Source organism: Carassius gibelio, chromosome B22, assembly GCF_023724105.1.
Source record: "Carassius gibelio isolate Cgi1373 ecotype wild population from Czech Republic chromosome B22, carGib1.2-hapl.c, whole genome shotgun sequence".
NCBI lineage: Eukaryota > Metazoa > Chordata > Actinopteri > Cypriniformes > Cyprinidae > Carassius > Carassius gibelio.
This window is the reverse complement of record NC_068417.1, coordinates 27118881-27146732: the sequence shown is the minus strand read 5'-3', so window position 1 is coordinate 27146732 and position 27852 is coordinate 27118881. Positions and strand designations below refer to the sequence as shown.

Genomic DNA, 27852 nt, shown 5'->3' with positions numbered 1-27852 from the left:
CTAATCTCTCTCTTTTTCTCTTTCCCTGTAAGTCAGCATCCACTAACCTCCAGCCGGGGAACTCTGGAGGAAAAACCAAAGCGGGATAAAACATTAAAGGATTGTGCATTAAGAGGGTCACATGTCTGCTAAAATTACACGATTCCAGCTGCTGGTCTTTGCTTGAGTATTCAACCCCTCATGGACCTGGAGAGCTTTCAGTGAGGGACCGGGTTGTGAAGCCAACGGTGAGTAGGAAAATACTACAAACACACTCAACCAACACAGAAGAGTCAATTCCCATTGAACTTTTTGTAAGAACCAATGAGTCCTTTAGGTGTCATCTTGGGGACGCCGAGTGGATTGGCTCCTAGTGGATGGCTCCTGGCTGTTTTGAGTCAGTTTGCACTTTCGAGACGCTCCCTAAGTGTTCAGTTAGCTGGCAGTGTGAGTTTTGAAGCCGTACAGCCGTAGTGGAGAGGAAAAGAGAGGCAGGCTCGCTCTCATACCACTGCTTCACAGAGTACGACTCATCCCACCCGCTCTCTCTTTTCCCTCACACACTTGTGCGGAAAGCCACACATCAACGCTCCTGTCACTGGGACAATGTGTATGGAGAACCTGACGACTGCTGGCTGGTGACAATAGAAAACAAAAGAACGATCCAACAGCGGGAAGAGGGACAATCCGGTTGGGATCTTGGAAGCCGATGCTGCAGTCAGGAGCATCTGCAGGCTTAATTGGGCGACTCAACCCTAGCAGCTGTGCACAGCCCACACGCAGAAGCTGAGAGGGACAGCCGAAACCGAGGAAAGACGTGTACGCCGAGCTGACAGGGCTGGCTGATGTGGACGTACCACCTGTCAAGTTCTAGCCCTGGGTGAGCACTTTCATCTTCTCGTGTAAAGGGGCCGTTTAGTGTGACAAATTGGCAGTGTCCCACCTGTAATTAGGGCTTAAATATAGGATTGGGGAAGTCCGACCTGTAACTTGTCATCTTTTCCGTTGGATCTGACATGGACTTGGTAGATGCCGTAATGTTAATTTCAGTCAGTTCCTATTGCTTTAGGAGCTTCAAAAGCTTTTATATCCCATGTAATGCAACAATGCTGCATGTGCCTACAAACAAGAGCTTAATTACCTCTGTGGTGTTCATGCATGCAAATAATGAGCCTCATCATTTAAATATGACTGGACTGTCTTCTCTAGACGTCCTCTTCAAGGTGGTTTTAAAGGGATAGTTCATCTAGAAATAAGATTTTGTCATCTCTTACTTGCTCTCATGCTGCATCTTAACCCGGATGATTGAGATTTTTCATGGAATTGGACAAAAGGAGATATTTCGAAGATTATTTGCAGGTCTTTTCTGTATGACAGAAAGTAATCTGTAAGTAATCACATCTGTCCAAAAAGGACAAAAAACAGAAGGCTTTATTAATACTGAATTAATACAGAATGCATTTAAAAACACGATGCATGGCGAAGAATGGTGCAACACTTCTTGAAACACGATTTTTAAAAAAGTTTAATTAAGTTTAAATTGAGAGATAATTTTATAGATCTGTCCTAATAGGACAAAAAGCCACAAGGGTTGATTCACACAACCCACAAAAAACACATGACGCAGGGCAGTGAATTAGGGGGAAAAGTAATACGTTTCGAGGTATTCACAAAAAAAAAAAAAAAAAGACTTGAAATATGGTTCACATTCGGTGTCAGATTCGAAGATAGCATGCCAAGGCATCGTGCACGATTTAATGCCATTGATGCCAAAATTTACTGGTTTGTATGTGTCGCAATCAAAAATGACGTGCGAGTTTGTATATCAGTGTTGGAAATTTGGATCTTTCGTCACATAAAACCAGTGTTAGGGGTATTATCAGATTACTCTTTTTCAAGTAACTAGTAAAGTAGTGCATTACTTTTAAATTTACGACAACAACAAAAAAATAGTAAATAAATAAAATAAGTTACTTTTTCAAATATTAACGCAAGTTTTACCGTTTATTCAGTGAAAACCTTCCTTTCCTCGTGTTGAGAGAAATTGGGAGTGAGTTTGCAGAGGCACTGCCTTTAGCCTGAGGCTTATTCATTTAACTTTTTGTTGTTATATTACTTATAAGTAATATAATATAAGTAATATAAGATTAAAACAAATGAGTAAGCCCCGCCCATGTGGCAAAAAGTAACACAAAAGTAATGTAATGCATTACTTTCCATAACAAGTAACTGAGTAATGCAATCAGTTACTTTTTTGTGGAGTAACGCATTATATTGTAATGCATTGTATTTTCAAGTGACTTTTCGCAACGCTGCGTAAATCTGACTTTAAAAGTAGTTAATAAGTGGTTGATACTCATATCAACCAAAATGTTTTTTTTTTTGTGTGAAAATTCTAATTTGCAGCTACTTGAGTTTAAATAAATAATAACAATTTTAATTTTCGTGGGAATTTTTCCTTTATCTGTAGTTCTTTTGTTGTTGTGCAACATTAATTTGCACTATTAATAGCATTCATGTCCTGCTGGGAAGCTCCAATTCATGAATTAGGATGTTGTCATTACATCAGATTTTCTACCAAAAATACCTTGATGAATACCGTGCATTAGGTCCATTTTGTTTGCTTTGTTTTTATTGAATTTATGAAGGTGTTATAAATGAAATAGTATTTTCTAGAATATTATTATATTTAAAAAAAACAATGATTTCATACATTAACACATTTTCCGTCAATTACAGATGCTGCATCCACTGCATCTACCGTTTTTTCTCACCCAAACGTTCCCAACTTGGAAACTCTGAATAATTACTACAGTACATTGTGGTGACGTTCATGTGCACTGAGCTCATAAATATAATCTTCCTGGTGTGACTTGATGTGTCCTTATTCTCATCTTGAGAACTAGATTACTGTTTTTCACCAACTGTTCAGAATTGTATTACAGCGTCCATTCTCGAAGGTCGTACATCAAAACCATATTTTGATGGCAATAAAACAGATGTGAGGCGATTTGAATTTTGTCGTTGCTGGTCTTGAGGGCATTATTGAAATGGGTTCTTCAGCCCCCGCTTACTGTAAGAGACAATCACAGTGTTTATTGGATCAACAGAATAAAATTTCATTGTTGCCTTCATGATAACAGTAAGATACGAAGAGCTCCTGATGAAAGGATGATGAGCGGAGAGGATCACTCCGTATGTGGGCAGTGGAGGAGGAGGAAAAGACATTGCGGCTCTTGTGTTCGGATCAGAACAGACAATAAAGATCAGGCTTGCAGCTGGGAAAAAATAATCACCTTCCTGTCCACTTTGATCAGTACAGCTTATGAGAAGAACAAGGAACGTTCGGTTTTTAAATTGCGTCTTTAAAAGCTTGTTGCTGCCATGTCTGTTTGGTATCACGTTTAATGATCTAGCTTGAGATAATCGGAAGACTGGGCCTCCTCCATGTCGAAGTACAGTAATTGGACACTTTAAAACATCATGAAAAGGGTACAAAGCAGTTTTGAGCCAATCGTTAATGTATTATTCATTGCCTCGGAACAAGGCTTTATTTTACATATCTGAAGCCCCCGATGGAATACAACAAAACAAGAGCTTTGACATTCAGCACATTTGACGGGATTGTTATTTTTGTGGGTTTCACATAAATTGCTGGGTCAAAGTTCACTGTATATGAGGATTGCAAACTCAGCCTTCAGATTAAAGGACTGGTTCATCATTTTTCACTCTTTTATTCATCTTCATGGGGACTTTATTTCTTCTGAGTAGCGCAAAAGGAGATGTTTTGAAGAATGTTGCGGTTGCTCTTTTCCGTGCAGTTACAATGGATGAGGACAAAAAACAAGTCTGTACGACTCATTCATATTTCATTGCTATTTATTGAACGTTTTCTGTTTTTACAGCTTCACTGCAAAAACTACTTGGTGAGACTTTAGACTTTGACTTTTCTTTAAATACTTATTTTCCATTTAAAATATCTAAAAATCCTTCAACACGAAGGTGACACTGCACGAGATATTAAGGTAATTTATAGATTCTACAGATGTTTTTCTTGTAGATATTTTAACTGTAAAATAAAAAAATAAAATAAAAAAACTGCCAGATTTACTGAGTTGAGCATTTTCATAATTATTTATTTTATTCTCAATGTGTTACTATTTATAAATTTGTTAAGAATTTTTTTCTTAAAGTAAAAAAAAAAAAAAAAAACTTACTTTAGCTTGTGGGTAAGGCAACATTTCTCTTTAGTTGAAGTTGAAGGACTAAAATGACCCTCTCTCTCTCTCTCTCTCTCTCTCTCTCTCTCTCACACACACACACACACACACACACACACGTTTGTTTTTGTGAAAAGTGGGGACATCCCATAGGCGTAATGGTTTTTATACTGTACAAACTGTATGACCCTACACCAACCCTACTCCTAACCCTAAACCTCACAGGAAACTTTGTGCATTTTTACTTTCTCAAAAAAAAAAAACTCATTCTGTATGATTTATAAGCGTTTTGAAAAATGGGGACATGGGTTATGTCCTCATAAGTCACCCTCTCGTTGTAATACCTGTGCATACCCATGTCATTATACAGAGTTGTGTCCTGATATGTCACAAAAACATGCCCACACACACACACACACACACACACACACACACACACAAAACACATAGGCAGATTTAACCCATAAAATGTATACATCTGACCAAAAAACAACAACAGAAATACTAAACCTTCAATTAAATTTGAAACGAAAACTAGAAATATACAAATAATGTTGACTTTTTTGACAAAATCCAGTCGTATGGCTTCAGAAGTCTTGTAATGTAGAGCTTTAGTTGTATGGCCCACTTTCATAATGCATTTTGGTGCTTTAGTGAAGCTGATGTGAAATTAATGAAAAGACGACCAGTTCGATTCATCAAAGATCTCCTATACTTCACAGAAGAAAGAGTAATGTGGGGATTAATACATGTACTGTAGTATTTACGTGGTACATCAAGGAATACTAGGGTACAACAATAGTGCCTGGTTCACTCTGTACTGGCAGTGTTTGCTGTAATTTCCGTTAGTTGCCTCCTAAACGCACCGTGGGGAAATGTGACGCGCGTGATGCTTTTCCCAATAACTTCACTGTTAACGTGACAGATTCTTCCAGCCCTTGACATCCGCTGTTCTTCCACCGGGTTCAGAGGATGGCGTATAGTGTTATCCTCTGCTCAGTCATGGACTAGAATGACCTTTTCACCGTCCTTGAATACTTTCTAATGTTGGCTGCGTGGCTCAGGTTGCATGTCTTCAGTGTCGCCCTGCGCTGGGCCTTCATTTCTGCCAGCTCTTTAATTATGTAATTGGATTAACAACCCACGCATCAAACAAGCCCTAAAGCTGTTTGTCCTCCTCTATCAAGATGAGATTGATTTGATGGGAAGGTATTCGATAACACATCCCTTTATTTTTGCATTCATCTGTTGGTGGCAGATGGAAGTTGATTAATTTTTAAAATGTTAGTCCCCAAAATAGCCCCTCTGGGTCAAACGTCCACCCACAGGTTACACAAGAGGCAGATATCTCATGCTAGATGGCATTAATAGACGTTTCCTGACTGCTGCCACGCTGATGTTGACATTAAATCAATTATTCATTGCACTCTACAATTGGCTATATCTGATCCAACCCAAGCGATGACATATTAAGGCCGCGTTTTGAACGTGGCCCCAACTTTCAGCCCGTCGGCATCCGGTGCTATGAGTGGTAATGATGTATAGAGACTAATAACTCTATTCCGCTCGTTTTCACGCACTGGGAATCATAGTGTCAATTTAAAGACTTCTATCTCCCCTCTGTTCTGCATTAAAGTCATGACTCATTTCATCAGGCAGTTTTAGTGGCTGAGACGGAAGCAGAGAAAACCATTTATTCTGGTGTCGCCCTCAGCGTATAATTCATATCCATTCGCCGGAGGAATGAGTGCGATAATGACAGGAAGTGATTTTGTAGTGCTTTCGTTTTCTTTTTCTTTCTATTTGTGTAAGGTTGGAAGAGCATTCGGTTGGTCATCGCCACGTGGTTTCTGGGATGAAAGCATATTAAGCAGTGTTTACCTTTGGACGTCAACTTTTACGACAAAGTTTAAAAAATTGCGAGACTGAAATAGTCAAATTACTATGTTAATTAAGTTTATTTTTCTTTTTTTTTTACTATTTGCGTAATTTTGACAAATGTATTGTTAATTTTCTTAAAATATATATATTTTTATCTTCTGCACTGCCTTTCTTGCAGAGAGCTGGTTGATCTTTTTTGGTTTTTCTGTAAATGAAGCGATGAAGCCAGTTATTCCAGAAACTTTTGGACTTGAAGAGGCTTTGATGTCGAACATAAGCAAAACAGCCTGTTCCCCAAGGATGGTTTAATTGTTCATATTCCTGTCGGATCATTCTTGACAATATGGCGACAGATGGTGAGCGAGAGATCAGTTTAAACCCACACCCCTTTACTTCCAGTCTCCTGAGGAAGCTGTCAGAAAGACCTGGATCATCTCATCAAATGGATTTTGTAATGATGCTCCAATTCCACACACCAAAGTGGAATCAGCAAAAGAGAGTTTGTTTACACACTATATTGTGTTGTCATCACCCCGGCGTTCAGCATGCGGTTCTGGGGCGGCATCCAAAAAATGATTCACCTGCGCTTTGTGGAAATGGATCCGCTCCGTGGAGGGTTTGCCAGATGTCGTGTTACTTGTCTGTGTAGTTGTCAAATGGAAGAAGGATGTAGAAAGAACAACTAAAAGTAATTGATTTTGTTTTTTCTGATGGACAGGACGCCTTGTTGAGCTTCAGCGCTCCAGGTCATTCCTATGGGACGTTCTGTAAAGCTTATCTGACCCGAGCCACAGTGTGTGGGCTGAAAGGATTGCTGTTTTAAGAGCACAATCAGGTGCTTCTGTGTGAGATCAGGGTAACGTCACTTCAAAATGTTCTCGAAATGTATTGGTTTTATTTATCTTATTATTTTGACTATTGGTAATGTATTGCTACTGTAGTTTTCTCATAATCTATCTTCTCATTATTGATTTCCCCTAAAATAGACTATTGATCTCAATCCCTTAATTTGGACTTTATTCTCAAAATATTAGGCTACTCCTTTATTCTTATGATTTTTTTATGATTTATGATATTAGCCACTATACTTTTCGAAAATATCGCTCCTTTATTCTCATAATTTTTATTTTATTCGCAAAATATTACTATCGTCACAATATTACTAAATTATTTTTAGAATTTTGCTCGACAAGATAATATTTCTCTCTCTCTCTATGTGATTATGTGTGTGTGTGTGTGTATATATATATATATATATTTATTTTATTTTTTTTTTATAATTTTGACTATTCTCAAAATATTGCTCCTTTTTTTCTCCAAATAAATTTCACTCCTTTATTCTCATAATTTATTCACCATCTATACTATACTCAAAATATTTCTAATTAATTTTCATAATTTTAAGTATTTACAAAATATTGCTCCATTTCTCAAAATTGTTACCAATTTATTCACATAATTGTAAATTTATTTACAATGTATTACTACTATTCTCAAAATATTACTGCTTTTTCATAAATCTGACTATGCACAAAATACAACTTTTCTCAAAATATCTCATCATTTTAACTTTATACACATAATATTACTGCTATTCTCAAAATATACTTCTTCATAATTTTTTACTATTCACAAAATATTTCTACTTTTCTTAAAATGTTAGTACTTTATTCTCATGCTTTACACTTTATTCTCCAAAATATTTTTTATTATTTTTATCTCTACATTTTAAAACCTTTCTGTGTGATGCAATAGATAAATCATTTTTGGTTCCCCAAAAAACCCATTCTGTGTTTGGTGGCTGTAAGAACGTTTTAGCAAACAGTTTTTTTATAGAACTATCATATGCATTTATCTGTACCTTATTTGCTCAATTACCTTCCATACTATTCGCTCAACGATTCATTTTTCCAAACCCCTCCTTTCCTTGACGCTAATCTGTGGTGATTGGTCGATTGATCTCATTTTAATTTCCTCAGTCCTGTAATGCCTGATAAAGCAGTGTTTGTGAGCGCAGTGCTGCTTTGTGTACAACTTTACCACGGATACCGCTATTTTTACAGCTCCAAAAGCAGCTCCTAGTGGCAAAGAATGAATTTGCATTTTCATTCAGACCAAAACAAGAAGACAAACTAGTGGGCGGGCAATATGCTAATGTTTCACATTGATTTCAACCCGAAAGGCTTGGGATTCGTTTTAAAAATGACTTGTTTCAATGATTCAGTCGACTCTTTCTTTTGAGAGACAATACCTTTATACATGGTGCACTTTCAGATTTAAAACTTCACAGGATGTTTTCATTCACTTAGAGCTGTGTTACACACTGAATGAAATGCAATTTTCAAAAATCCTTAATAGGGGCACTATGAAAATCGAAAGAACCTTTTTCCACTATGAAGAACCTTTTGTACAATGGATTGATTGAGTTTACATTACAGGTTCTTCTAGGAACCATCATTGGCAATAAAGAAGCTTAATTTTTACGAGTGTGCCCTTGACTTCTAGTGTCAGTGTGTCATTCAGCTGCCCACAGGGCCTTCGAGGAGGCAATATAATGACCCCCATGACAATGCATCCATCTAGACAAGGACAAATTCAGAATAGACAGTGCTGATGGGACCTTGGGTCCTCGGAGGACCTGCCATGAATTTCTCATGTGAATTAAAATAGAAAATACAGGCAAGCTTGAACGTCTCAAGCCTGTTGCCAGGCATTGATGAATTATTCAGCTATAATGGAAAACACACTGTGATCATAGAGCCACATGTGGCCATTTCAAGCAGCAACTACAAATTCTCACTTTGTTTCTGTCTCCGTCTCCTCCTTTCTTTTAAGCTTTCACTTTTTTCCTCTCACACTGGCTCGGCTATATTGGCATCGCAGTGCTTTGTGGGGTGTTTTTTTTTAATGTTATTTTGACATTGTCATTGTGGGGAGATTTGTCAAGAGGACACAATCAGGTTCTTCATTGTCTGTGTTCGATCAGGGTAACGTAAAATTGCAACACTGTCAGAGCTCAAAGCTGTCACGCAAGAAAGGAAGCAAGAGTTGGATGAATTGGGTAATTCATCTATTTTGTTACATGCACGTCATTTCTCAAGTAAGGCCATCTGCGCAGTTTGTTTGCTCTTATAAAAGAAAAATGTGTCCTGATTTTTAATTGAAAAGATCTGTTTTGTCTGTTTGATGCAATATTCAAACCAAAAAGAGCAAACTTTGTTGTAAATACTTATTGTATTCAAATAATATATATATATATATATATATATTTCTTTGCAATATTATTTTCATAAAAAGCAAATTTTCACCCTAAATTCTCATTATGGTAATGTGGAAAATCACATTACTGTAATGCTTAAACTTTTAATATAAAATTTAATAAAATCTGTACACACACACACACACACACACACACACACATATATATATATATATATATATATATATTTAGCAAAATATTATTTCAATATTTAATATAATATTAATAAACCTTTTTCTATTTACTGACCTTGGTATTCTTCTATAAAGGAATTGTAATAATAATTATTTTATTTTCATTTATAATAATAAAAAACTAACTAAATATGTAAAATGTAAAAATAAAGAATTATTATTTTCACTTGTTATATGCATCATCGAATGTTATCAGTATGAGAAATTAAGCAGGGCTTGTGGCAAAAATCCCCTAGATATTTAAAATAGATATGAAATGCCCTGTTTTTTTTTTTTCATTTGTTTTTTTTTCATTCTGTTATCCAGTTATATATTTTATATTGTAGTGATGGGCTTAATACTTTTGCAGATACTTCAGTTGTGAAATATGAATATTCCCAGCTTCAGAGGTGAATGTACTTCAACATTTGAAACTAAAATAATGTCAAAATATGTATTTACTGTACAATGCATTCCAGCAGAGCGTTTAGTTTTTTTTTCTTTGGTTAGTAGTATAGCATAATTGTTATTAGCTTCTCAGTTATTTAGTATTTACAAAATGTGCTGTTACTTTTTTGTGATTTTTTTTGTAATAAGAAAACACGTCCTTATAGTGTCTTGTTCAGAAATACTGAAAAAAGACACTGCAGTCCTTTTTGAATTTGCAGAGCTCGCTGGAAAAAAAGCTGCAGGTTGGATATTCCTCTGTTCTTTCTTCGTACTTCATATCTCATTTCATCCTCCTTCCTTTCTTCCCTCTTAAGCCTGTTTTCAAAGAGGCCTTAGGATTGTCAGTCATTTGCAGTGGCTCAGCATTAATTCCACCCAAACGCCGGGGCAGTGGCGCTGCTCACACCCACAGGATTTATATGGTGGCAGCCAAAACAAAAAGTTTGAGCTCTCGGGGAATAAGAAGAGAGCACCCGTCACAAGGCTTTCTGAAATTCCTCTCTCCCCAAATCCCCTCTTTCTTCCCATCTTTCCCCAAGCTGGGTTATGTCATGCTGTATAATCTTTCTGAGCATAGTTTCCCCAAATGTAAAGCATTATTGTTCACTTCCATGCACTAGTTTATGGTTTGCTATATCATGAGCCTACAGCATTCGAGCAAAGAATCATTTCATTGGTTGGACCTATTCTTTCTAGAGTTTCTTACTAGATTAGTAGCTATTTCTTATAATAAAATACAATTTGTCTTAGCTGACTTTTGTGAGTGAGTCATTCAATCATTTACTCATAATGATCCAATGACTCATTCATAACTGAAATCTCTCGAATGACTATGCAAAACCATTCGCAATGACAGTGTCACATCTGTCGTAACCTCATTAATCATTCATGCCCCGTTGCATGCTGGGAAGAGGGTGAATGCGAATGAACAGTATTGATATAATATTGTTACTGCGCACTATTTACTAGACTCTTTTAAGCGTAGTTTTATTTTGAACGTGATTGCATCTTTTTTATTGTAATTGCGAGTTTATCATTGCGGTAACTCCTGTAACCGCAAAATTCTAGTGTGAAATTTGCATTTCTTTGGTTATTTTATAGCATTATTTACAAGAGAGTTCATTTAAGACCGTAAGATTTTGGAGTTATTTACCTGAAATTGAAATTGTTATAGACTTTCCATACAATAAATAGCAACCTATGGATTAAACGGACAAAATCCAAACCATTTCTAGCCACAAGATAAACTAGTTCAGTATTGTGGGTGTTAGAGGACTGCAGCAAAACACCTCCTGATGTGTTTTCTGGGCCAGAAGGGATTGACAATAGCAGGACTGCGATAAATCCCACAAAGCGCGAAAACATTAGCGATGCAGCAGGTTTTACGCGAGGCGTCCTCTGCTGCTGGTTAGCCCGCTGTCGTGTGGTCTCTTTGCTAGAGACAGTGTAAGTCTGCCAGCTGTCAGCACTAGGCCACTGTTGTCTAGCCATTGCAGAGATTAGAGCTGGTTATTGGAAACAGCAAAAGCAGGCGGTGTGCCACAGGATTAAAGAAGACGCTGAAGTAGGCCAGGCTCGCATCCAGAACAAAAATACGGGGGCCACTGTCCCAGAACATTGCCCCGTGTAATAATGTTTAATCCTTCTATTTAACGCCAGCACATGCGTGTCATGTTTCTGGCTATGTTGGGTTTTATGCGGCATGCTGCTGTTGTGACCAAAGGGGACAAAAACAAGTGTAAGCTCTGTGGTTTTTCCTTCATAAGAGCTTGTATTCATAATTCTAGTTTGACACGGAGTGGGTGGTAAACATCATTACGTTTGGATGCTGCTGGTGTTTTTGCGTTTTCGTCATCGTTGGCAATCAGTTTGACAATTGAGATACGAGATTCTGGGACTATTATCCAGCAAGCTTAGGCAAACTCATTCAAGGTTTGAATTACCTTATTTCTTGTTTAATAAAATCAAGCAGTTATTACTTGCGATGCCTATTTGTTGAACGTCCAGCACACAATTTCTCTATTGAAGACTGTTCCACCCAAAAATTGAAAGGTAATTGATAATAATCATAATTGTGATACTTAATAGATACGCTTTTTCTCATAACTGCAATTTTATACTTTTTCTTATAACTGTGTGACTATGTCTAACAATTGCAACTTTTCAGAACATAAATTGCAGTTTTATTCCTTGTAATTGTAATTATTTTTCTTCTTGTAATTGGGACTTTTATATCTTACTGTGTGACTATATATCACAAATTACAGCTTAATTTTTGTAATTGCCTCTTTTTCTTGTAATTCTGACTTTTATATTTCACAATGTGACTATATACTGTATCATAAAGTACAGGTTTTTTTTTAAATAATTGCCACTTTTCCTTGTAATTGGGACTTTTATATCTTTGTGACTATATATCATAAATTGCATAAATTTGTTTGTAATTGCATCTTTTTTTGTAATTAGTCTGTTATATCTCACAATGTGACTCATAAATTGCATCTTTATTTTTGTAATTGCAACATTATTCTTGTATTTAGACTTTCATATCTTACAGTGTGAGATAACTTTTTTATAATAGCAATTTCTTTCTTGTAAGTGCAATTTTATCTTACAATGTGGCATTCCCAATTCCCATTTGCAACTTTCGCACAATTTCTCATAGTTGCACAATTCTGTTTCATAATTGTGACTTGTTTTCTTGTAGTTGCTAATGACAATTATGACTTTATATTATAATTGCAGTCTTCTTTCTTGAAATTGTAACTTTTTTTTTTGTTTTTGTTTTTAATCTCACAGTGACGTTCATTGATTTGCAACTTTATTTCCTATCATTGCATCTTTTGTTATTGCAACTTAATCTCACAGTTATTGTTTTTTCGTAATTGGAACTTTATTACTTACAGTTGTAACCTTTTCTTATGATTAGGACTTTATATCGCACAGGCCTAACGTGACAGTATCTCCAGTGTCAATTATCTTTTATCCTTCACTTTAAGGTGAAAACTAATTTTTTTCATCAGCAATCAAAAGCCTGACTATATTGTTTTTCCATGAGGGCTTTTTCCACTTGCGTGTCATAATGGGTGTCCCATGTTTTGTCTGTAACTCAAGCTGAGGCATATGGACCTGTATTTTGCTCTAGTAACTCCAAACTTAACCTCAGGCTCATTATCCCACAACAGCTGCTGGGGTCAGTGGTGAACTGGTGTAAAATGGTTGTCACCGTGTTCTCAAATGTATATAAGCCAACTGAATGCAGTGATGAATGTATGGAGTCATGTGATAGTATCTGTAAATCCTCTGACAAAAGCTAAATTTCCATGAGAAGAGCATAAAAACTAGTCAAAGAGAAATTACAACCTCTCTTATAAATACACTCAAGTGAGCCAAGAGTGTGTGCGTTCGATTTGATCAATGTGCATTTTCAGGCTACATCTTTGCCATTCAGTTCTAGAGTTCAGACCTCTCAAGGCAATTGAACTCCACTAGTGTCAGACAGAGATTAGAGCAACCATTGATTTTGAGACACTTTAAAAGCAGTTTATTCTTTGACGGACATTTCAACAGTGAAACCTCGAAACACTCGACACTCTTGAAACAGCAATTTTATAAATGTCGTTCTTTTCTCACTGACAGTTTATGGAGTCCTAGCCTTTTTTAGATGATGCACCATATAAAACACAGTAAGCTGTATACAGAGGTAGTATTTTAGGGCATCACAGGCTCTTCCGAGTGTTCGCAACTAAATTATAGTGCCTTTTTTCTTTTAAGATACTGCTAATGCTTTGTGTTCAAGCTCACTTAGACATATGGTGAATGAGATTAAATACTGTTAATAAGTTCTTGTATTTAATTCATTGAAAAAAGTGTAGATGTAAAAGTTCTTAAGTGTATTTAAAACTGGATTTTACCTCATTTATGTTAGCTTGAATGTACATTTTATGCTTATATTATGCTGTTAGCTTAGCAACATTCTAACTAATAACATGTCGCATTCTGCTGTGAGGAGCACTATTTTGTTGGTGACTATTTAGTGCACTCCTAATTTCTCAAGTATATAATGTTGCATGACAGCTAGGATTATGCCTATGTAGGCAATTTGCTAGTCTTTTAAGACAGAGCTACTATGTCGGAGGAGAATTTGTTGGTTTTATAATTGGTAGGAATGGGGTAAATTACTGAGGTAAAGACTGAGCATTAGCTTTCACACAGCAGGAGAATAAGAAACAGCTCTCATTGGTGCTTGACTCTAATCTAATAGTGCCTAATTGCTCTCGCTGATTTGCAAGCAGCAAGAACATTGATTAAAGGTGAAGATGTTGCAAAGAGGCAGCAGACGAGTTGCCAACAGCCGGAGGGTCTGATTGTCATTGCAGCTGCTGCAACTAGCAATAAAGGATTGCCAATCTGAACCCAATATCACGCTCTGACTGAAAGAGCAACTAGCATATCTATTAGCACATTAGCATAGCAGTGCACTAAGATCATGTGTAAGAAAAATGTGTTTCAGATGGTCCCACAGGAGTGAAAATGATCCTAATGTTTTGTGAGGTAGTCAAAAAAACAAAACAAAAAAACAGTAGTTATTTGTATTTGTAGCATAAATGCTAATCCATTCTGGACTTGCTAAACTTGCTAAACATACTTCAAATAATTCAGCAGAATATGTAAATGTATGTGTGTTTTTTGTGAGAATGATTCTGAAATCACTTGATATACATCCATATCCACTCTCACGGAAGGCTAGGCTAACCCGCATGGCAGTGTCCATGCAGGCTGAAGTGATTCGTTTTGACAGGGTTAGAATGCCTGCCAGTGAAGGGTGTCTTCTAATCCATTCAAGCCAAAGAGATGACCACAGGACGGCGTGCGTCCAACCTCCGCCATGCGACCTAGCTAGGTTGTGGCCTTCTCCGTCACGGCCCGAAGACATTTCTCATTCAGTACCAGGCTCAATGCATGCCTTTCTTCAGCTCTGTCATCCTTCTAATTAAAAGCTTATGCACCGTCAGTGTTCTAGTTGCCCTAATGGAATCCCTCGTAATTTTATCGCCCTGTGTTTATGTGTAATTGGCCCCAAGAGTCAATTGTGCCAATGAATTGGCAGTTAAGATAAATATCTCAGCATCTCAAGGGGCTACAGTGGAAGGCATCATAATTAGATGTCTCCTTTGTTGCATGAGTATGGTTGTACTCTTTCATTATCTTATTTTTTTTAAAGTAACTTGAGTAATATGCATCTAAAATAATTATTCTCTGGGTAGTTTGAAAGGGTTTCTCATTTTAAGTAAAAATGTATACTATACTGAGGCTACAATTCACTCAGACTCACCAAAATTGGACAATAGAAGATTGGAAATAGGTTGCCTGGTCTAATTAGTCCTGATTTCTGCTGCGACATTCAGATGGAAGGGTCAGAATTTGACATGAAAGCATGGATCCATCCTGCCTTTTACTAATGGTTCAAGCTGGTGCTGGTGGTTTATGGTGTGAGGGATATTTTCTTGGCACACTTTAGGCAGCTTAGTACCAACTAAGCATCCTTAAAACACCACAAGCTGCCTAAATATTATTGCTAAACATTTCTAACGTGTAATGTCACAAAGCTCAAATCATCTCAGACTGGGATCTTGAAAATGAAAATGAGTTCACTGTACTCAAATGGCCTCTACGGTCAATGGCTGGTGAGCGTATAGTGACTTTATAGCATACTCACAAGACTGTGTTTCAAGCTAGCGGTCAAATGCGTAACATCATCGAGTCATGGTGATAAACGTTTGCAGTTTATGACTCCGCTCTTGTGTGTAGTCTCAATCTTCATGCCACTTCTGTAATCCTCTTAATTTATTTCCTCAGCTCTGAGGATCCAGTGACTGGCGGCACTCCTGTCAGTGTTGTGTCACAATTTGGAGGGGCTTACAGAGAGGATGTTAATTTACGGGTACTGCTGGCTGTGCCCAAATGCCAGGGACATGGCTGACCTACTTTACTCTTGCCCTGTCCACATGCATGCTGACTGCAGGGCTGCTAGGACCTGGACTACCCAGTGGAACTCATTAGCCACTGCGTAACTACAAGAGGAACCCATCTTGTGAAATACTGAAGCAGCGGAAGGTCATTTATATTTAGCGAAAAATATTGTGAGGTGTGCATTTTGACATTTTAAAGATGATGCCATAGGCACTAATTATTTTATTTGCTGAAGAGAATAAATCGGGAGATGCTTCAAGATTTGAGCTCTCCAGGATGTCGCTCTGCCTTAAATCTGATGAGTCATGCCATAATGGAGTATGACATCCAATTCATTGTAATCTAAGCCACTACTTCTAGTGACTTAGTGAGTTTTGGAAAACCTTAGTATATTCAATGTTTTCTTTGCAAACAGTTGTATATTAAGCTAAATAAAACTATGTTTGAGCAACAGTTCGACTTGCTGGAGTGATACAATAGTTAAAAAAATCCAACATTTTAGTAATGAATACCTTATATTTTAGACAAAATAATATCTATTACTTCATCTGTTTTTACTCCACTGACAGAAATAAATCAATAGTCACAGATCTCAAAGCAATGCACCTCATTGTGTTTTTGAATGAATCCACTGAGAAATTTAATGATTCATTAAAAAAGGCAACCACTTGATTCATTCCTAAATAAATCAGTGCTCAAGGAATTGGTTTTAGTGAATGATTCAGTGATTCACACACCAAAGAAAGTTGTTGTGTTGCAGTCCTGAATTTTTTATTTTTTTTAATGAATCGATCTTAGGAAATTATTCAATGTCCATTTTTCCATGGAATTGCACAGTTCAGAATGTTTTTTTTTTTTTTTTTGCAATTCTGACAAAATTGTAATATAAACAGATATATAAACTCAGAATTGTAAGATATAAACTCAGTTATCAGAGAAAAAAATCTGAATTGTGAGATTTTCTTTTACATATTGTAAACCTGAAAAAATGATTTGGTTTACATATAGCATTTCTTTGTTCCTTCGTGACTTTTTTCATATTTCACAATAATGACTGTTTTTCTAATGATTGCAAGTCAGCGTCTAATATATCACAATTTCAAGTCTGAATTTCAAGATATTAAGTCAGAAATCAATCTGAATTTTCTTTGTTTACATTTTATTCTTAGTTTATATCCCCAGAATTCTGAGTTTAGATCTCAGAATTCTAATTTTGTCTCGCAATTCTGATTTTTTCCTTAGAATTCTGAGTTTACATCTCTCAATTCTTTTTGTTTCTGCTATGCAACAAAAATCCTAAATGAATGTGTTTTTAAACCTGACCTTTTAATATAAACAGCAAAATAAATATGCCTGCGATTGTGCGGAAGGCCAATTTAATCTCTAATAGTACAGGCAAATGGGCCTTTAATGCCAAAATCGTTAGACTCCATCTGAAAGCTGAACTTTAGTACTGCTGCATATTGAAGACTTTCATTTATAATTGTAGAAATGAGTCAGACGTGACCTGAAGGGCTGTGAGTCAGACAAAACTGTGTGCACGGTGAGCCTTACGCCATTGGTTTCTCTCTTCAGTCACATTCGTGTGACTTTTTTTGGCCAACAGCCATTGTTTTCAATGTCATTATCAACATCCTGTGGAGAAACTGTGCTCACCGTATGTCGATGGAAATTGGCTGTAAATAGCGTTCGTTGAATAGTAATGAAACCAAATGGCTTCTTCCACGAAAGCTGGATGTTTTTCCCAAGGTCGAGGCACTTTAGCCTTCATTACATACTTAAAAAAACCAATTGGAGTGAAATTCAGACCCAACACAAACCACAAAAAATCCTCTTTGTGGCCTTAAAAATTTGGAATCTGAATATGATATAAAGATATTTAACCTATTTGAAATATGTATATCTTAATACTTAATAATATTGTTTAATAAGAAAAAATGACTGTGGGTGGTAATCCATCCTTGGCTTGGCTACGTCAATTCAAAGTAGCTTTGATGAGAGAAAACGACACCATGAAGACGACGCCAGCAGTGGTTGCCTGTTTAGGTTTCCCTGTCTTGATCACCACATTCAGTTAGTACCAAGCCTATCTTTTGACCTAATTATCTCGTTCCCTCACCGTAGTTGGAGCCAAGGATCAGGTCATCAAACCCAACTCTCTGAGCGGAGATAAAACCTGGTATTAAGCGCCATGCCAAGCAGCTGTCAAGTAGAGCATCAGTCAATTTATTCACAGGATTGTGAGCCAATAAAAGAGCGAATGTTCAATGCTCAAGTATTGAACATTCCAGTACTCCAACAAGATCGATCATCTTGTTGGAGTTGGTCCATCAGAGAGCCACGGTCAGTCTCTTTGTGATGTTCATGGACCATGATAATCTGAATAATTTATCGCATCAGGAAACTGAGCAATGACATTTGTTGCTAGCACAGAGGGCCTTTCTGTTCTCACCTGTATCAAATATGCATGTTAAACAAGTCGTGTTCCCAGGCTGCGCTCAGCCATTGCCATTCTACCCTGAAACACAACTGACACTCTATCCCCTCAAGAGTTGTGTGTGATTGTCCTGCGCCGCGTCTACAATAGCATGTCATCTCTCATTAGCTTTCAGCTGATTAGCATGCCCGTTCATGAACCAGATCAGGTGAAGCTTCGTCAATGTTTTTAACCTTCTTTTATTGAAGGTGATAGGATTTTCTTCTTCAAATCCTATTAATGTGCGAGAGAACTAGAACTAGAAGAGCTGCACAATTTGGCGAAACATCTTAATAGTAATTTTACTGTCAAAATTTGCTTTTCCCCCATCTTTAAATGATACATTTCTATCAGGATTCTAAGTGGTTTTGAGATAATTATAATAAATAGAACCTTTTTGTTTGTTTGTTTTAAATAAAAATTCCAAAAATGTAGGCTACACAACTTTACGTAAAAAAATAAGTCACGTAATGTAGAATAAGAACATGTGAATAACTCCATTTTGAAAAAGAATGTCATATAGAACATTAGAATTCCTAGGTGATGATAAAAAAATAATTTTTTTTTGCTGTATGCTTGTTTGTTGGGCTGCACAATTTTACACCAAACTTTGTGATTTTTATATCAATATGACAATAAAACTGTATTATTATTACTGAATAAAAAAATTAATGAAAAGCTGTAATGTTTTACTGTAAAATAAAAATATGTGAATAAAATATTATTACTGTTCTAATATTTTTCTGTAAAATAAACAAATTAATACTGTTATAGAATACAATTTTAAACTGTTAATACTATTGTAACATTTCTCTGTTAAAAATTCAAGTGAAAAAATTGAGTAATTTTTATTAAAATGTAATTGCTGTTATTGAATAAATTTATCAAACAAATAAGGAATATTGCTATAATATTTCACTCTAAAATAAAAAAATATAACAGTATATTACAGTATAGCTGTCTTAATTTCTTAATTTTCAAATATTAAAACTGAAACAGGCAGTGTGCACGTCTTTGTGATTTAATAAGCGCACTAAGCCATATTGTTATTTCGATGTATTGTTTAGAGTGTACATTTTCATCCTTTGTTTAATTTAATTGCGTTACAATCTCACCTTATGACTTTAAAAGACTTTTTGGTCTTATGTTTACAAGCCTTTATGACTTTCAAATTTAAGTCAATGGGGTGCACTATCTGGAACAATAAAACAACAACAACACATTAACACTTTTTCAGGATCTAGAATTTTATGTTCCTCAGACGTATGAAAGTTGTTCAGGTTTGGAACAACATGAGGGTCAATTCTGCTCAAATCTGTCCTTTTACTTTTCTCAGAATGGCTTCTATACTCTTTTAAAAAAGACGTAATCGTTTGTTCTTCACACAGTCAGCATTTCGCAGTCCCTGCTCCTTGTTCGTCATCTCCTTGAACTCCCAAACGTCTGTCCAATCCGAGAACGTCCCTGGTCTCAGATGGCTTCTGTTCTCCAGCAGCATGCCCATGCGCTTGTCAGCTTTAGTTTGGCCAAGGTTACAGTTGCCTCTGTGAAGTACGAGGTCCCCTTGAGACGTCACCTCCAGAGATTCAACTTTCACCCTGAGCATCCGTCATTTGCCCCTTCTTCCTCCCCGGTCTGACTGTTGGGTTTCCTCGAGCTGCAGATGATAGATGTGCTTGCGGAACAACAGGAGACAGAATGAGGAGGATACGTACGGTTATGTAAAGAGATGTGTGGGCAGCATTTGAAATCGATGTGAGTTGAAGAGTGCCATCAGCAGCACTAAACAAGTGCAGATCCAGCGGTGATATATTGGAAAGTTGACGCCTCCACACACTTCCCTTCAGCTCATGACCCCCTCCATGAGTTCTTGCAGTTTTTTCCCTTTCTAGTGTGGATTCATTATTCCTTTTAATGTGCTTTCTCTCTAATTAAGGTACTAGGCTGCCTTAATTGCTCCCGGTCTGTATCATCTGTTTAAGAGTTTTTCTTTCCTTTTTTTTTTTCAACCCAGATAGACTTTTCTCTCTGATGTTTGTGCGATATCAGTCTGTGCTTATGCTGCTATTTTTTCCATTCTCATCATTAAACCTGGTCTTGTTTATGTAGGACAATATCCCGGATTTGACAGAAACATCAAGCACCACCTAGTTAAGTGTTTTTCGCACTCAAAACAAGCACGGCTTCAAAAATGTTGAACGTTTTTGATTTCCTTTTGACTCCAGCATGCTCTAAATAGTATGATGTTAAGGACGCATTGATTTTAGGATTCTTATGATTGCATAATATGACTAACACTATAAATGGCTAAGTAGACAAAATGGTAAGTGACACTTAAAAAAAGTCACACTTAAAAATGTATGAGTAAAACTACTTTTATAATGCCTAATACATAAAGGTTTTAAGTGTAGTGTTACCAAAATATAAAACTAGTATTATTTATAAATTATTATAGAATTTCTAATGTTATTGTATAGTATAGTATATTGTTATAAATCAGGTAAAATAAGTATATTATATATATATATATAAGGTAATATATATATATATGCCCCTGTTACACTTAATGTTGTCACATCTTCCTATTTAAATATTACATAAAATGAGAACAAAAATAATTCTATTTTGTAATTTAGTAATATAATTTTTTTTTTTTTACTTAATATTTGCAATAATAATTAGAAATTTCAAAGTGATTGTATGCATTTTTATATTTATTCTGAAATTCTGAAACAATTTTTGAGGAATAAATTGCAATAGTTTCATTAGTTAACATGAACTAAGAATAAAGAAGAATCTACATCTACAGCCTATATTAATCTTAGTTAATATTAATTTCAACATTTACTAATGCATTGTTAAAATCAAACGTTTGTTAACATTCATTTATGCTCTGTGAACTAACATGAACTAACAATGAACCACTGTATTTGTATTAACTGATGCAAACAAAGATGAATAAATATTGTTTTTGTTTGTTCATGTTAGCTGACATATTAAATGATGCCTTATTATAAAATTCTACCAAATTTTTTTATTTGTGAAGTCATTTTTATTGTATTTTCGGGTCATCGTCATAAAAGCTCTGTAAACACTGCCATAGACACAAAGATAGAGCTTTCATTTCATCATGCTGAATGCTAAAACAGTTATCACGTTTTCAGACTGTTTCGAGTTTTATTTTGACGTGACACAAAGTAGTGGTATCTAAGTGGGAAAGATGTTTACTTTTTTATAATTAGTCAATAATGCCATAATTTTCTTCATTTAGACTGAGAGCTCGCACAAAACCGGAAAAAAAAACCTCCCAAAAAGGAGGCGGGATTTTTCACACAAACCAATCATATTCAGTCTTAAAGGTGCTGTATTTTACTTTTTAACTCTACTAAAGCATAGAAATACCATAATAAATACCATAATATATTTAAGAAGCATGCTAATTTAACATAATAGTTTTTCTGAAAAACAATGATACACACAGTTATTCTCCTTTGAAAATGTCTGTCCTGGACCGGAACGTCGGTCTCTGTTTTGGTTTGTGAAACCCGTCCACTGACCGTTTACCCAAATGTGTTTAGGCACCCTGGGTTGTCAGTTAGTGGAAAACGTATTTAATTTAATTCCTAATTAAATGCTCTCATTCCTGTTTTTGTCGTCGTCAATCTGGCAACCTGCATGTGTATTCCAGTCTGAGAAAGAGCGGCCGGGTAAAGAAAACCCTCTCCAATATTTTTAATTTGGACTGCAATGCCTAGTTCAACCACTTGGTGTCCATCCTACATACAGCACCTTTAACCAACCATAACCAATTATAGCGCGATGGAGGCATTGCCTCCTCTCACTTGACTTTCCCCCATTCATTCTCAATTACAACCCAGAAAAGTCACTGCATGCTAAGGGCTCTCTGCTGTAAGTCTATGGACTGAAGGGAGACAAGCCTCCACTGTAACTTCACCTGCGGGTGTCGCTGTTGGACAGTGATACTTTATAAAAACGAGTGACTTTTAGACTTTGATGCCATATTTAGTACTTTTTGCGATTTATTTTTGTAATATCGATTACTGCCTCCCTTGTTTTTTCCCCTTTCTCAATCTGTTTTTAGAACATTAATCTTATTTTGCATTGATTTTTTATGTTTAACCAGCCTTACAACAGCTGTTCCTGGAAAATAAACACTAATTGCTTGATCTGCCCTTCACGTATCTACTAACAGCTGTTGTGTAATTCTCAGGTGACAAGCTACCTTGCTGAGGTGAACAACAGAGCAAAGAGTTAGCCGTGTCTCTCATTTACTCCTGACAACTTTCAGGTCGAGGTCAGCTCCATCTAAATTCCAATGCAGGGGAAGCTCAATTTAAGTTACATTCATTTTAGACACAATTTTAATCCCCCTCATGTAGCTCCAAAACCCTATTAGCACACAAAAATATATTTTTAAATGTATTTTTCTCTTCTTATTTTTTCTGTCCATACAATAGAAGTCGGTTGAGACCACTGTTTTGGACCACATTTATTCTGATTATGTGGACAACAACAGTTAAATGGCAGAATTGCCATTTCTGGGTAAAACGGCCCATTAAGGAGGTAATATGTTTTGAAATGTATGTGTAACTATGCAGTGGTAAACGTACAGTATTTTTATTCAGTTTGGAGTTATTGCACATCTGCATGGACATATATATTCGTATGAGAAAACTTTCCTGAAGACAATTAAATTTAATGAGCAGTTGAAATATGCTTTGTTGACATCTCATGAGGGGGAGAGACTGTAGGGGTGGAAAGAAAAGTGGCAGGGTATTAATCATTGCTTATTATTAGTATTCATGGTTTTCTGACTTAATGACCCGTGACACAAGCTTTGACATCTGAGTCATAGTCAGGTGTAGTTTTCTATTCACCTCACGCTGCTGATCGACTTATAGCGATCCTGTGCTCTCCTGTGTATGTTGTTTGAAGTAGTGGTCTGTGCTGATTGGACAGCTTCATGATGTCAGCTGATATGGGCTTGAACCTGGGGCTGGTCATGTGTTTGGGTTACCAGAGATGATGGGGGAGGGAGAAGAAGGATTGTGCTGTGGTACATTTGTAATTTCACTTTTCAATAATAACCTGGTATTCTGGGAATGGACTGTTAAACTCACTATGTTTAACTGTATGACCAGAGTGGGCCTGAATATTCATGTAAAAATGCACTGACTGGGCTGTCTTCCACTGCACATTTGTAATTTGTAAATTTTATCTAAGGTTTTTTTTTTTCAGTCTTTTGAAAAAATGCTAACTCACATAAACCAACCATGATCTTAAGTCATTTTGCCTAGCTCAAAGCTGGATACAGTTAATTTATTCATTGGCTTATAAAGATAAAGAATTCATGATCCTAAAGAGGGCATTAAGTCTTCTGAGATTTCAGCCTGTTCATGTGTAAAGTGTGTATGACATATTAAAGGGTTAGTTCACCCAAAATCCCAAAAATGTAAATTCTGTCATTAATTACTCAGCCTCATACCAAACCCGTAAGACCTTTGTTCATTTTAAGTTCATTTTTCTTTTGATGAATTCTGAGAGCTCTCTGACCCTCAACGATAAGCTGTGGTTAATCAATACTTGTTTTTTGTGTTTCTAGGTGTGAGGTGCAGTGATTTGGCCCCAGTAAGGTAGGGAAGGGGCATGGCGGGTTGTCCACGCCTGTGCTTACCGGGGCTGTTTGTGCTCCTAATCACTGCATCCCTAACACATGGCCAAAGCTGCCCACAGCGCTGTGACTGTATCCCTTATCAGAGAGCCGTGATGTGCCAGAACAAGCGTCTGGGCTCTATTCCTGGAGGCATCCCTACTGACACACGGCTGCTGGATCTGAGTGGCAACAGTTTGCGCTGGGTGGAATACAATGACTTGGCGACTCTCTCGAAACTTGAAGAATTGGACTTGAGCGAGAATCTCATCAGCGTGTTGGAGCCTAACGCCTTCTCCAGCTTGCTCAACCTGAGAGTGTTGCGTCTACGAGCCAACCAGCTTAAACTCGTGCCCATGGGTGCCTTTTCACGTCTCACCAACCTCACCACTCTGGATCTAAGTGGGAATAAACTGGTCATCCTGTTAGACTTCACCTTCCAGGACTTGAAGAACCTCCGCAATTTGGAGGTTGGTGACAACGACCTGGTGTACATTTCAAACAAGGCTTTCCTAGGACTGGTGGGGCTCCGGGAGCTAACCATTGAGAGGTGCAATCTGACCTCTATAACTGGACAGTCTCTTTCCTACCTTCGCGGCTTGGTGACTCTTCGATTACGCTACCTCAGTATCCCTTCGTTGGAAGAGCAGAACTTTCATAAACTAGGTGGACTGCGGGGTCTTGAGATTGACCACTGGCCCTTCCTTGAGTACATCTCTCCACACAGCTTCCAAGGTCTCAACCTTTCTTGGCTCTCGATTACTAACACCAACATTTCCACCGTGCCTACAGGAGCCCTTCGCAACCTAATTCACTTGGCAAGCCTCAACCTGTCTTACAACCCCATCTCAGTTCTTGAGTCCTGGGCATTGCGGGATCTTATCCGCTTGAAGGAACTGCACCTAGTTGGTACAAACCTGATATCAGTGCAACCCTACGGTCTTGGAGGCCTGCAACAGATACGATTGCTCAACTTGTCAAACAATGGATTAGTGACCCTAGAGGAGGGGTCCTTCCACTCGGTCAACACGCTGGAGACATTGCGTGTAGATGGCAACCCTCTGTCCTGCGATTGCCGCCTACTGTGGATCCTGCAGCGCCGGAAGACCCTCAACTTTGACAGAAAGTCACCAGTTTGCGCCACACCCGTGGAACTGCGAGGAAAAGCACTCAGTACCTTCTCGGACTCTGCACTCTTTGACCATTTCACCTGTAAGCGGCCTAAAATTCGAAACCGCAAACTGCAACAGCTGACGGCACGTGAAGGCCAAGTGGTGTCATTTGTATGTCAAGCACAAGGAGACCCAACTCCGGTCATCTTTTGGATTTCACCTCAGCGCCGACGTATCACAACCAAGAGCACTGGGCGGGTGATTGTCCTACCTGAAGGTACGCTGGAGATCCGTTACGCCCAGGTTACAGATAGTGGGACTTATATCTGCATCGCAAGCAATGCTGGTGGCAACGACACCTACTTTGCCACCCTAACAGTCAGTGGATTGCCATTGGATGGTGCTTTGGCAGCCAATCGCACCTACTATGTGGGAGATCTAAATGACACGAACTTAAACGACACACGTGTCTTCCTAAAATTCACATTGGATCTCAAGACCATCCTGGTGTCCACCGCAATGGGCTGCATCATGTTTTTGGGTGTTGTGCTTTTCTGTTTCATTCTCTTATTTGTGTGGAGCCGAGGACGAGGTCAGCACAAGAACAATTTCTCAGTTGAGTATTCATTCAGAAAGGTAGATGGTCCCGCTGCCAGTGGGGGTCAAGGAGGGGCACGAAAGTTCAACATGAAGATGATATAAAATGGGCATACCATCAGTTTAAAGGAGTTAAACGCACATTATTGTTATTTCAAACTGAAATACATTTCTACTACCAGTCCTGCATATGACACAGTGGGTTTTAATGGGAGCAATGAATATTGTAGTCGCTGAGGGGTGCTTTCCATCAGCAATTATTTATAATCTGACCTTACTTTTGGTGTCTTGGGATATTTTACATATTTATTAAGACATTTATGATGAATTACATACTTGCCGCTGGCATTAGGTACCCATTTTAAACTTTCTCATGTGAGAAGGCCAAGCTTGTAGTGATATATAATGACCATTAAAAATACTCCCAAGCAATTTCCCACAGAACGTGTCATTCTAAAAAGTTCAGTTATGCTCTTAATATTATGGAGATTGTTGTGAGAAAAGTCCCGAATGATTTAGAATATAATTATTTAAAGAGGTGCTTTCTGCTTGCCAAGAAATTGCCAATGCCCTCAAAAGTAAAAAAATTGAACATTATTGCATTTTGCAAGGCAATTTAATTTTTAAGCTCAGTAGTTTGTAGGCAATAAAGTGGGCATACACTTCACACTGCCAATTTAACAAGGATTTGTTGTTGGATTAGCCCCAAATCTTAGCCTGGGAACCACTTTGTTGGAAACAAGAGATGCTAGAAGACTGTTTAAAAAGTTAAAACTGTTTAATTATATCTTACTTAAAAAGTTAGTTGATTAAGTTTGCTATGGATAATAAGGCTACTGAGTGCTTCTATATTACACTGCCACCTACTTCTGAGTCATGCCTGAATAAAATTAAACACACACACACACACACACACACACACGCATAAAAGGTACTGTAGTAACAATTGAAAAGCACATTGTCTTTATAAAAACATTACATATTTATCAGCTAAATACCAATAGCCTCAGTATCTAGACTGAGTTTAAGACATTTTGTATCTTATTGTATATATGTATATATATGGCTGTTTTGTGTGTTCATTATGGTGCCCTGTTCTCATTTTAAGTAAATTAATGTGAAATATTTTTATTTAATATAAAATGTTCTTAATGAAAGATATTGTGTGAAAACTCTTAAAGAGTTACTGCTTTAAAAAAAAAAAAAAAACTTTCTTAGCATTTGATTGCAGGTGACTTTCAGTTGTTGTACTGTATGTCTTTATGCCTCTTCTATGTAAGTGTAAGTGTGTTTAAAAGGGAATGTCAGTCCCAAAACTTATTTTATGTTCATTTGCATGAGTATACAGTCAAAGATAGCTTTTTATGCACAGGCCACTGATCTTTTGATCCATCCAGGAGTTCTTACGCTTGCATTGTCTGTTTATAAATAGCATTTATGATGAGTTAGACCTTGCTCAAGTGCTGCCGCTTAAAATGAAAGAGGAAGGGACTTTACAAAGCTGTTCTGCTGCCCCCTAATGTTAAAATACGACCGTTTAAAGAACAGGGTATCAGTCACAACCTTATTGCCTTCTACTGGTCAATCTGTAAGCTGAAATTAATTCGATTATGAGCTGTTTTATTTAAACACATAAAACACAGCGCCCTGTACTGTCTTATTTTAAGCAGCATTGTATGTACTTTGCAAACTGCCAGAATTTGTCAATAATTACTGTAAAAACTGATTAAAATAAGCTTTTTGATATTTTTGTAAAAAGTCATTTTACAGTTTTATTTATTGTCATTTAAATAAATGGGTATCCACTGCATTTTTATGTTCTGGATAGATTTATTCTTATTTAATATGTTAAGAATATTGTTCTTATATTATACCAATGAAAAAAAAAATGCTGTTTATAAAATCATTTATCTGTGTTTGAAATTCTTCTTTTTCAGATTTTTCATGTCATCGTAAAGTAATATTATATATGAATGTTTTCGACTGATGATTTATGTAATGCAATGCAATGCATATATAACATCTAATGGTTCTCAACTTTATTTTTTATTTTTGCAAATG

At 36.9% G+C, this 27852-nt stretch overlaps 1 protein-coding gene across 4 annotated transcripts; it reads left to right on the top strand.

Annotated features, from left to right (window-relative positions):
- The first annotated feature begins 12 nt into the window (after positions 1-12).
- On the top strand, positions 13-27601 carry lingo3a (leucine rich repeat and Ig domain containing 3a). Of its 4 annotated transcripts, none has more exons than XR_008161034.1 (2): positions 13-859; positions 20521-20809. XR_008161034.1 is itself a non-coding variant. In XM_052589314.1 (2 exons), the coding sequence occupies exon 2, from the start codon at positions 24079-24081 to the stop codon at positions 25894-25896; it is 1818 nt and encodes a 605-aa protein (XP_052445274.1). In that variant the 5' UTR covers positions 37-859; positions 24035-24078; the 3' UTR covers positions 25897-27601. The 4 variants fall into 4 exon arrangements, 3 of the variants coding, with proteins under 3 accessions (XP_052445274.1, XP_052445276.1, XP_052445275.1); XM_052589314.1 differs by lacking the exon at positions 20521-20809 and adding an exon at positions 24035-27601 and having other exon boundaries at positions 37-859; XM_052589316.1 differs by lacking the exons at positions 13-859; positions 20521-20809 and adding exons at positions 6729-6936; positions 24035-27601.
- Positions 27602-27852: the final 251 nt, after the last annotated feature.

What these genes read in the sequence shown, in the direction of transcription:
- lingo3a (XM_052589314.1), top strand. Translation starts at nt 24,079, where the DNA reads ATGGCGGGTTGTCCACGCCTGTGCTTACCGGGGCTGTTTGTGCTCCTA.